This window comes from Mirounga angustirostris, unplaced genomic scaffold (genome assembly GCF_029215605.1).
Source record: "Mirounga angustirostris isolate CCGP_5_RB_7025 unplaced genomic scaffold, mMirAng1.0.hap1 SCAF_9, whole genome shotgun sequence".
In the NCBI taxonomy this organism is placed as follows: domain Eukaryota; kingdom Metazoa; phylum Chordata; class Mammalia; order Carnivora; family Phocidae; genus Mirounga; species Mirounga angustirostris.
The window spans coordinates 84,775,871-84,787,490 of record NW_026991717.1 but is presented as its reverse complement, the minus strand read 5'-3'; the positions used below and the strand labels follow the sequence as shown (position 1 = coordinate 84,787,490).

The following is an 11,620-nucleotide window of genomic DNA, read 5'->3' as shown; positions in this document are numbered from 1 at the left end:
TGTGTGTGTGTGTGTGTGTGAGGAGATTCCTGCAGGTTGTCATTTCATGCTCTTGTTATACAGTTTTGCCTCCTCTTGGGAAAAAGATTTTTTTCCAAAGAAACATTTAAAAGTAAACTCAATAGAATCTAGAAAAACTTGAATGCTTTAGAGGGTGAACTTTACTTGTTGTTGTTTTTAATTTTCTTATTGAGACATGATTGACATATAATATTGTATTAGTTTCAGGTGTACAACATAATGATTCAATAATTGTGTATGCTGCAAAATGATTACCAGAATAAGTTTAGTTAACATCCTTCACCATACATAGGTACAGACTTTTTTTTTCTTGTGATGAGAACTTTTAAGATCTACCCTCTTAGAGACTGTTAAGTATATCATACAGGGTTGTTAATAATGGTCACCACACTGTGCATTACATCCCCAGGACTTATGTCATAACTGGAAGCTATTGTAATTAATTTTTAGAAATATAAATACTTTGGGAAAGCATATAGAAGCCACTGTTGACTGGAAATTTCTGGTTCGTGTATTTTTTTCTCTCTGAGTCGATGAGATCAAATTGAACCCATTGTTCTAAGCCAGCCCAGACTCGCTTTCTCTTTCACCTCTTAATCATTCTTTTCTAATACCTTCTATTACAATGGACTTTCTTTCTCCTCTTTACATCCTCTTCAGCCCCCACCCCCAATTTCTTCAATTCTAGGGATATCACAGTCTATCTGCCTTCAAGCCTCTCCTTAAGCTTTGCTGTCCTAGGTAATCTACCCTGACTCAGGATGCAGTAACAAATGCGAGGGTACACTGTAACATTCTCAAATGTATAAAATGTAAAGTGGTATTTTATTACTACTGCTGTCATCACCACTGTAAGAAAATGGACTATTTGATTCTTTAGACCTCTGACAGACTATGGTCCCTGTCTTCAACAGATATTAACAACTACTTCTCTAGCCTAATAATTGGTTTAGTGCTTAAACTGCTGCCAAATAAGACAGAATAATATCTCATTTTAATAATACAACCCTTTTAAAATCCCAAAGTTAACTCAAAGTAAAGGTATATATATAAAAAAAAAAAAGAGGCCTTGTTATAATGCTTGGGTAAGAAAAAATACCTAATTTGAAATGAAGTGCTGGTGGTTATAAGCATGCACTGCAGGCAGGCCTATGTGAGGTGTTAGGGCAAATCTCACAAAGTATGTTCCTGGGGTCAGTCTACTCTGTCAGTGTCTGTATGTGACATTAAATGTGACTTAGGGTCTGGACCTTTATTGAGTAAACATCAACTAGGATACTGTTATATATAAACTGTATCTGTTTCAGTCAAGCAAAGGAGGAGTATAAAGTAGCATCTTGAAAAAAAGATTAGACAAAAATGAAGAAGTTCAGCTCTGAACAAATAAGATTTGTCACCCTCTCCAAGGTGTGTTATTATTTCTATTCGGACAGCTTACATTCCATGCTAGCATTATATTATATCATTGTAAAGTATGGGAAAGACCAGAAATACTTAATAAACTAGTTTAAAAATTTTTTAAGTTATTTGTTGGCTCTTTAGGAACTAGAGACTATAGATATTTCATTAAATACCTTTACTTTTTAATTCACTGAACCATATTACTCCCTACATTTTTTTCATTATATATCTAAACAACTAGATAAACATAGTAGAAGAGAAAAATTTTTCTGCTAGAAATCAACAATGACAACAAAAAGTCCCTGGAAAGTCAATATTTCAAGGAACTTAAGATGGGACCTTTCAAATCTTGTTGTTTGACATTAAGCAATAAAATCTGAAGCCCATTTCAAAGATGTACTAAATCCCCAGTCTGAAAGTAATTGTCGTTCCTTGTCCTGTATGTATATATCATCAGTACAACTAAGAATGAGTTGCAGCGAGGCCTGGACCACCGCCAAGCAATTGATTATTAGCTATTAAAAGGGAAATGTTTACTTATTCATGGCAACTAGGTTTCAGAAGGAAAGGCAAAGAAGTCTGATTTTAAATGCTGCTTTTTCTTTCTGTCCTAAGTCTGATCAAGATCATCCACTTCTTCTTAGAGGTATCAAAAGCCCATTTTTATTTTTCCTTTTGCTATTTTAACCAGAATACTGATAAAAAGGGGAGAGCAGTTGCTATGAGGCAAAGAAAAATGTCCTGGCAGTTGAGGACCCTCCATCTATCAAGGGGAATTTGCAATGTTGCCTCTCTTCAATACTGTATAGATTTGCAGGATTTTGTGAAACACTTAACCAAAATGGAAGGATTTAAAAACAGAATGCAAGATATAGATGCAATCATTTTTTTTTAAGATTTTATTTATTTATTTGAGAGAGAGAATGAGATAGAGAGCATGAGAGGGGGGAGGGTCAGAGAGAGAGGCAGACTCCCTGCTGAGCAGGGAGCCCAATGCGGGACTCGATCCAGGGACTCCAGGATCATGACCTGAGCCGAAGGCAGTCGCTTAGCCAACTGAGCCACCCAGGCGCCCAGATGCAATCATTTTTTAAAAATCAAGATACTTTAGTTTTATTTCAGAATTTTCTAGTCTTAAATTCTTAAGCACGCAGCAGTGATGATCATTTTGGATAATACTTTTGAAAAGGCGATTAATGCAGACTGCTTAAATATATTCACTATAGTGCAGATGCCTAATGATTAAAAACTCTTATTAGGATTGAGATGCACTACATCCAATTACAGAGAAACAAATACTTATCTAATTAAATAATAATATTCCCAAGCTATGTTGAGGTGCAAAATAAGTTCAAATGTCCAGAACACCAAGCAATATCTTAAAATCTAGGAAGGATATTCAGTTGGATGGTTTACTTGTGATACTAAGAATCTCTTATGAATCAGAGGCAATTTATATACAGATTTCCAATATGTGTAAAATTTATTATCTGGCCTAGTTTTTCCAACTGACCCCATATCAAAATAATTTTCTCCTCCCCCATCTTTGAGTCTGTCAGATATGAAGAGGCAATAAAGAAAGCATCTTTCACTAATAATTCTGGCTGTTTACCTCCTTCCCTCCATTACTTCAGAAGGCACAGTTTACATGGAACAAACTCCTGGAGTCCCCAGGCTCTGGCTCTTCAGAGAGAATTCAGATAAAGTCCCAGAGCCCAGCTGAGAGGAAGACTGGACTAGCCTACAGAGGCATTGAGGAAACTACAATGACACAGGGAAGTTGCAATGCTTTCTAGAACCAGGAGGTACAGAGTTTTCCTGGGATATTTAGGACACAGACTGGGACCCAGGAACACTGTTGCCAGGTTAGGGAAGGTAAGGCTAGAAGTAATATTGGGAGCTAATCCCAGAGCTAGATCCTTCTCAGAGCAGATGTGGGGGGCGGGGGGAGGGAATAGCTCTTCTTTGGGAGCCAAATACTAAGAGTAAAAGCAAATATTTGATGCTGAAGAGCTCTTAAGAATTGAAGAGTGCCATTTACTTATTTCTACATGTCAGTGTGGGCTTAGGATGTTAAATAGATTAAAAGGCTAAGAGAGGTCAGTCACTCCAGGAAAGACTCTTCTTTTGCATCTCCTGACTTGGTTCTCTGGTTCTCTTTCCAAAACTGTTATCTACCTCATCCCTACTCTTACGGCGTGTCCTTTGGAAACTCGGAAGATGGCACATCCTCTCCTAGAACATTGTGGAGAATGTAGAGTCAGAGTCCTGGGGATGAGTACCAGAAAGGCAGGGCCGGGGGGAGACCAAAGTTGCTGATTAACTCAACAAAGATAGATTTAGAAAAATTCCAGAGGTATGTAATCATAAAACTGGTAGGGTCCTTAGAAGTTACCATATCTGTTCTCCTCTGTTTCAGATAAGGGGGTGGGGAGAGAGGTTCAGAGTGATGAGGCCATTAGAGCTAGGTAGGGGCTGGGCTGGGATGCCAACTGACTCCTAGGCCAGAGCTCCTTCTCTCTGACACAGCCAAGAAGTTCAGATCCCAAATGGGAGTCTATCCTAATGCTGCCCTAGGATAGTCTTTGCCAACGCCCTCCTTCCACCTGTCTCAGGAAATGGGCTAGCAGAGTTTGCCAGGCATCCGGCTCTAGCTGGAGAGAAGTCCAGGAAGCCCTGGATCAGTCTGTGACCTGCCCAATCTCCGAGACGCTGGAGCTTAGGTGCTGGGGCGCAGTGGGCACCGAGTTTCCGGCTTCTGCCGCCCCCTGTCTACTCCTGGCTCCCTCTGCCGCCCATCTCGAAGAGGACAGCCAAGTCATTTCAATTTAATCTTATTTAAAAAGACATAACTAATAAATCTATTGCCGGGGCGGCAGAGAGACGGCCAGCAGAGTCGATCGTGCTCCCAATCCCATTGAACCCCATTGAAAACCATGACAACACGGGACAAGCTCCGATTTATCCCGGCGTGCTAAAGAGCTTTGTGAGCAGGCGTCAATCACGCATTATTTCGGACTGAACAAATGCAAAATCTTGACTGGAACAAATGCTTCCAACAGGTCCGGGGCGTCGAGCTCCATTTCCCCTTTGTCCGCGGCCTAGCAGTTGGCCTGTATTGGGGTTGCCTCCGCCCGACCACCCAGCGCGCTGCGCAGCCCGGGGCGCCTTGGGCACGCATGACGGGGAGGCTGATGGGGAGGGTGCACCGGGCCAGCGAGCCCGGGCCACTGCACAGGAGCCAGGTCCCAGTTAAGCTCAGGTGGAGCTAGGATTTCGGGTGCGGCCACCCAAGCGCCGCGTCCCTCACTAGAATTTAGCAACCAAATACCCAAGCCACGGCCGCAGAGGAGAGGCCTCTAAAAGTGCCCTCAATGAGCCCTAGACTGAAGCGGGACCCCGGGGGAGCCAATGGGCCAACAAAATGTAACCGCGCCTGACTCCCTGCGCCTTCTGCCTTGATCATTCGCTCGGGTGGGGCTGCGGGAACTAGATCTCAGAAAACACCCGCAGGGTGTCTTTTCTGCCCGGCGGGCCCAGTCCTAATTCTCCCAATCGGTCCAGTACCGGACTAGGCCTGGCAGCTGCCTGGAGCGGGAAGCCCAGGCCGGAGGCCTGCCCTGGGGCAGAGGCTGTATCCCCGGTACCGGGCCTGACATTGAGGCCACACAGCTGAAGCTCACAAGTGGCGCCAGAGGGTCTGGCGACGCCAAGGAAGCCGAAGGCCTTCATGGGCTCCCGGGGAAACGCCGCCGCCCGTGGGCCCTAGAGCGGGCCTGGGCTGGGCTCTGAGGAGCGCGGCCACGGGGGCTGGGCCCACGACCCGCAGCGGCCGGGCTGGGCTAACGGGGGCGGCACTAAGGACCTGAACAGCTTGGCCGGATTCCGCCTGCGTTTTGCCGGTCTGGGGAACCGGGCGCCGAGCCGGGGCTCCCGTACTACTTACTGCCAGCCCTTTCCCAGCACACCTTGAAGGGAGGAACGTTTGGGGTGTGGTTCCTAGAGGCTTTCAAAACCCTCGGCCCAGATGCCGGCGGAACCAGGTCACAACTCTGTGCCCGCCTGAAATTGCTCGCCTCTGATTCCTTAGAGGGGCCTAAACCAAAAAGAGAAAAGAGCGCGCCAGAGTTTAACGCCGCCTTGTAAATCACTTTCCGGATAATTGCGGGAAACGAACACTCTAGCAAACAAGCTCGAGGAATAAAGCAAACAGGGAATAAATTCCTGGGCGCTCATAAACCCACCCATGCCGCCCCCACCCCAGCCGGCGCTCTTGCGGGGCCAGGCCCCGTGTCAGCGCAGGAGGAGGAGGAAGCTGGGGCTGGGACGGGCGGGTGGTGACCACCGCTCGCCACCCAAGATGTTATTCATTGGTAACAATCCCCATTATCTGTCCCCACTTTGGGCTAATCAGACAGAATCACTAATGCCGTAGAGCTGCTTCCTGCCGCCTCTGGGAGGTAACGGGGCGCCGAGGGGCGGGGGACAGGGCGGGGCGCGGGGGGGCGGAGGTGGCACTTTCAGGGCTCGCTCGGTCTTTGGTCCAGCACTCATTCAGGTACTTAACACCCTGGAGAACCGGACCTCGGCTTTCAAAGCATCCCGCGTGGGAAGAGCTGTTTATATAAACAGATGCAGCTGTAAGCGCGCTAATATCCCGGCAGCCAGCGCATGGCGTGCGCCTCTGGCGCCCACCCGTAGCAGCGGCGTCCCGGCCGCCCCTCGGTTCCCAGCCTGCCCCGCCCCCGCCTCCTTCCCCTCCTTGGCCATGGCCACCTCGGGACGCCTCAGCTTCACCGTGCGCAGCCTCCTGGATTTACCCGAGCAGGACGCACAGCACCTGCGGAGGCGGGAGCCGGAGCTACGCGCTCCCGGGCCCGGCCCCTGCGCCACCTGGTTGGAATCCGAGCGCAGCCACTACCCCTGTGAGTAAGCGGAGGACCCGGCGGGAGTGGGGAGGCGGGAGCAGAACCACGCGCCCGACCCATGCGGGCCTGGGAAGTCAAAACCAGCCTTCGAACCAGAGGCTCTGTCCTCCATAAACCCCTATGCCAATCGTTCCCTAGTCAGCACATCCTGAGAGCAGATCCTTGCGCCTGGCACTGACGCCCGGGATCTGGGTTTCTGTTTCTAGAGGTCACAATATTTAAATATTTAAGAAACGGCACTTAAATGTCTGAAAACACGGCTACGTTCTCAGGCCTCGGTCTGAGATGGGCAGCAGTGGCGATCTTAGCTCTCCAAGGCTTTGCAACTATTGCAGTAGACCCGGACGTGGCCAGGGTTGGTGCCCCAGCTTGCGGTAAATTCGTCTGCTAGCGCAGCGACCAGTGTGGACTTGCTTTAAGAGGGCCCTGGCGAGTTTCTTAGGAGGCGCGGTCTCAGGTTGTGGTATAAATGCGGTCGCTGAATTTGGAGAGCTGGGTGTCCAGATGCGGGCCCAGGGAAGGAAACGGTCTCAGCCCTAAAGCCGCGGGCGAGTGGCAGCGCCCTCCGGCCAGTGGTTCCACGCGCGCGCGCGAGCAGCAGCCGGCGTCTCATCAGGCCGTGTCTCCTTTGCCGCCCCTAGCCTCGGACGAGAGCAGCCCGGAGACCAGCCTTCCCGACTCGTCGCAGCGGCCGTGCACTCGGCCGGTGTCTCCTGGCTCAGACGCTGAAAAGAGGAAGAAGCGTCGGGTGCTGTTCTCCAAGGCGCAAACGCTGGAGTTGGAGCGACGCTTTCGGCAGCAGCGCTACCTGTCCGCGCCCGAGCGCGAGCAGCTGGCGCGCCTGCTTCGCCTCACGCCCACACAGGTCAAAATCTGGTTCCAGAACCATCGCTATAAGCTGAAGCGCGCGCGCGCCCCCGGCGCGCCGGGGGCGGTGGAGTCGCCTGACCTGGCAGCCGCTGCCGAGCTGCGCGCCGCCCCGGGCCTGCTGCGCCGCGTGGTGGTCCCCGTGCTGGTGCGCGACGGGCAGCCTTGCGGCAGCGGCGATCTGAGCACGGCCTCCGCCCAGGCCAAGAGCGGCGCGTCCCCGGCCGCCAGCTGCCCTCTGCCAGGCTATGCCGCCTTCGGGCCTTGCTCGGCTCTCGGCCTCTTCCCCGCCTACCAGCACTTAGCGCCCCCAACCCTGGTCTCCTGGAACTGGTGAGGCCGTTGCGGGGCGCGGGCACCTCGGGCTACCCCGGACTTTGGAGTGGCTCTGCGGCCGAAGCAGGGCTGGAAGCCGAGATCCGGAGTGTTCCCCCGGCCCCACCTCTCTTCGGGCCCCATCTCCTTCGGCGCAGGGGTCCCCTGCCCCGCGCTCCCCCAGCCGCTGAGCAGGGAACTTTAGCCAGCATTTCCCCCTCTCCTCTTCCCTCGACCGCCAGCCCCAGAGCTAGATTTTTATTGCTTAAACCTTATTTGTATATTTTTAAATAGCTATTTGTATGGGAAGCAACTTATTTTTAAAGAAATAGAATATTTTCCTCCTTGTGGTGCGAGAATAAAATGTGTAGGGTTGGGTCCCCTGAGCGCCTGCCGGGAACGTAGATGGAAGCTGTGCTTTCCGGACCGGAGTTCAGGGCGCCAGTCCATTCTCCCCACCCCGGGCTGGGTGGAAGGGCAGGTCTCAGTCCCGACGCAGCTCTAGGAGGATGTTGGGGGAAGGGGTGGAGGGAGGGAGGTGCGGGGATAAAGCCAAGGAAACCCTGGGATCCCTGTCTGCGGGAGGTGGCGGGAGCTGACTTGGAGACCCCTCTGGGCTCCCGAAGCTGCTGGTGTTTCAGACACCAAAAGTCAACCCAGTTGGCCAGGATAAGACAATAAGCTTCCCCACAAGGACTCTCTGGAGACTGGGGGCAGAGCGTACTGCGTTGGAGCAGCTCAGGCCTGGTCGCAAGCTGTCCTTTTCTGGACCTGAGGAGCACCCGAGCACCCGTAGAATTTGTAAATCCCAATTAAGCCTGCGAGTGCCTCGCTTGACATCTGTGATTTCCTCCCTCTTCTTAGCTCTACACAAGGCTGGAGTGGAATGGGGAGAGGGAGGGTAGCGCAATGAAGAAATCAAAGGGTGGTGGGGAAGTGACCCTCCTCCGGGCTGCCAGCTGCGGGAAGACCAATTTGGAGAGCCAGGGTGGGCCAACAAAGGTGTGGGACCTGCTGGTGGGTCTCATTTCTCCCGCGGTCCTGATACACTCTAAGCTCGGAGATCCAGGGTTCCACCCTTGGAATTTGTAACTGCCCTTCGCCTGGGTATAGGGAGCTGCAGAGCTTCCTATGCAAGTGTTTCCCCTCTTGGTGAAGTGACGAGCAGCCTCCCTGGTGCCCACTGCAAGGAGATGTGCTTGAGGAGAGTAGGTTCAGGCATGGGATCCAGGGAAGGGAGCAAGGGCTCGGTGAGGCCTGTGAGGAGTAGGCACTGAGCCAGTTTGAGACCCTAGTTTTCTTCCCCTCTTTTCTCCCCCGCCCCCAGGTAGGGTGGCTGAGGCTGTGTTATCACCTGGAATTTTGGGGGGTGGGGAGAGCGAGGACAGAGGGGGAAGGGAGTGGGGTGTTTGGGTCTCAGCTGCTGGCCACCTTGCCTTCCATATGGATGCGGTTATCTCGGAAGAATCTCGATCCTTAAACCTCCTTTTGTCTTGGGAACTGAAAAGGGCATTGTCAGGCCTGAAAAGGACCTAGACAAAATCCGCACTGTTTCAATTCAGGACTCTGTTTAATCAGTCCCTGGTGACAATGTCGTGGGTGTTAGAGAGGACAATAGTATCTTTTTAAAACTTTTTAAACCTTGTGGCCTTCAGGAAGACAAAGGGCTTGAATTTTATGGGCTTACAACTTCAATTAGAACAGTGCCAGTGTGCATGGGAGATTATCAAATTTGTATCATAAAACCTCTTTCTAATAAATGATTGCTGGGGAGGGAGCCTGGACATTGTAAGACTTATATTGGAAACCACCCTAGGGGCTTCCCAGTTAGCCCTGGCAGAACAGATGGGAAAGAAAAGGAGGAAAGGATTTCTGAAGAAGGCCCTGGCTGGGACTTGCCCCTGTGGTCAGCTGGCTGGGTGCTTGGCTCTTCCATGCTCTTCCTCCAGAAGGAGTGTTTTCTCCAAGAATGGAGGTAAAGATCTGTAGCTTTGTTTTCTGCTATTGGTGGTGGCAAAGACCTGAATATTCAGGAGAAAGGGCAAAATCACCACCTGTTCAGTTTCTTGCCTTTTCTTTTCCTGGAGTTACAGAGGAAGTAGGTCTTGGGGTGTGCAAAGTGGAGAAAGCCTACTGAAGTTGAGGTCCATACTGAGGGGTCTGAATCATGGAGCCCCTCTTCCCAGGAGGCTCTTTGGGAGAGCATGTCCTCAGCCAAATTCATCCAGAGGTCCAACCCCGATAAGAAAGAGCTGCTTCCCAGTGAGGTGGTCAAAGCCATAGCAGGATGCCCACCAGCAAGCCAGCTGGTATCCTGGGCAGGAAGGGGGCAGAAATTTCCTGTGACATTAGCATCAGGAGCCATCGTGTAGAAACTGTTACCTGCTTCCTCTTGGTCCTTTCCTTTAAGCCCCTTCTTTTAGAGAGGAAAAACTGCAGGGAAGAGTTAAAAATATATTCCCATCACCACTGACCCATTTTAAAGACTCAGGCTGTCATTTTTCTTCTGTTCACACTTGAGATAAGCTGCGAAAGGTAAATGTCAGTTTTCTGTGTGACCTAGAAGATCAGTTCTTCTAGGCGCTGACAAGAGAAGCTAAACCAAGGCCTCTCTACAGGCAGCTGGGAGAACAGTTAGGCTCTCCCTCCCTAATGAGACTATTTTAAACCTGCTGCCCATGACCAACCAAAGGGGATTCACACTCTATTTTGAAACTTACTGTGTTCCAGACATTGTTCTAGACACTTTCACAGTTCATCTCACGGAAAGCTTAGGTATTGTATGTATCATACCCCCATTTTACAGACAGAAACCAAGGCTCAGTGGGTGGGAGTAAGTGACTTGTCGAAAGCAGTTGTAAACCTCATAAAATGTTATCATCATCCTTTGTTTAACCCACATTTAGCCGCCTTGCAAACCGCCCTAAGGAGGACAATTGTAATTTTGATGTGACAAGGTATATACTGCCCAACCATCATAAACTAGTCTTTTTTTATTTGAAGATTTTATTTATTTATTTGAGAGAGAGCAAGAGAGGGAGAGAGAGCACAAAGGGAGAGGGAGAGGGAGAAGCAGGCTTCCTGCTGAGCAGAGAGCCCAATGTGGGACTCGATCCCAGGACCCCAAGATCATGACCTGAGCCGAAGGCAGACGCTTAACCAACTGAGCCACCCAGGCACCCCCATAAACTAGTCTTATGGATACCTCAGGGCCACTCACAGAAGCTGATCACATGATATCACAGTAGTTTCTAACATTTATTGATGTTTCCTGGATACCAGGCAATATTCTAAGTTCTTTCACTCAATAAACTCAGTTTTCACAACAACCCCATGAGATGAAACTGCTAGCCCCACTTTACAGATGAGGAAACTAAAGGCCAAAGAGGTTATAAGTAAGCCGTCCAGGGTCACACAGCTAGGAGGTGACAGAGAGGGTCTGAACGCGCGCATTCTAGCTCCAGGTCCCGCATATTTCACTCACTGCATGGTGGGAAGGATTTCCCATTCTTTATGTTTTATTTCTCCCAGTTGGTAGTCCTGGTTACCTTACAGATGGTTCTCTAAGAGATGTGTTCTTTAGCCTCTTTCTGTGTCTCTGTTTTTCCCTTCCTCCCTTCTCTCTTTCCTTCCCTTTCCCTTCTCTCCTGTCCTCCACACCTCCAGCTTGTGCGCACAGCATCTGCGTTGCCCCTACGTCTGTCTGTGTGCATTCTTGTCCTGCAATCAGTGAGACACAGCTCCTGTTGCAGGGCACAGTGTTTTCCCGTGACTATCCTTCCACCATTCTTCTTCCAGAAAAACATCTGCTGCTTCTGCCTTGGCACCAGTTGTCCACTCAGCGTTCGGCAGAGTCCCGGCTGACTCTGATAAGCTCCTCTAAGCTTTCCCAACCCCCAGGCCCAGACCCCTGTGGAGCTTTATGACTTTGGCTTTGCTGGCCCTTTCCCTAGTCATCTTCCTCCTTCCTGGGTCTCCAGTGTTATCTTTATTATTAAATATCATCCTCTTCACATTTTCCCTCTTTTCTTCCATTGTAAACACTTTTCACTTCATCTCACTTAAGTCTCTTGTGGGTGGAGATTGCA

At 49.9% G+C, this 11,620-nt stretch overlaps 1 protein-coding gene across 1 annotated transcript; it reads left to right on the top strand.

The window, feature by feature from the left end:
* Positions 1-6,190: 6,190 nt before the first annotated feature.
* Positions 6,191-7,554, top strand: NKX2-8 (NK2 homeobox 8). The gene is made up of 2 exons (XM_045901968.1): positions 6,191-6,347; positions 6,992-7,554. Exons 1-2 carry the CDS (start codon positions 6,191-6,193, stop codon positions 7,552-7,554), a joined length of 720 nt encoding a protein of 239 aa, XP_045757924.1.
* Positions 7,555-11,620: the final 4,066 nt, after the last annotated feature.

Excerpts from the sequence above, each read along its gene's own strand:
- NKX2-8 (XM_045901968.1), top strand. The coding sequence starts at position 6,191 with ATGGCCACCTCGGGACGCCTCAGCTTCACCGTGCGCAGCCTCCTGGAT. Across the intron at positions 6,348-6,991 it reads CGAGCGCAGCCACTACCCCT|CCTCGGACGAGAGCAGCCCG; the intron begins GTGAGTAAGCGG and ends TGCCGCCCCTAG.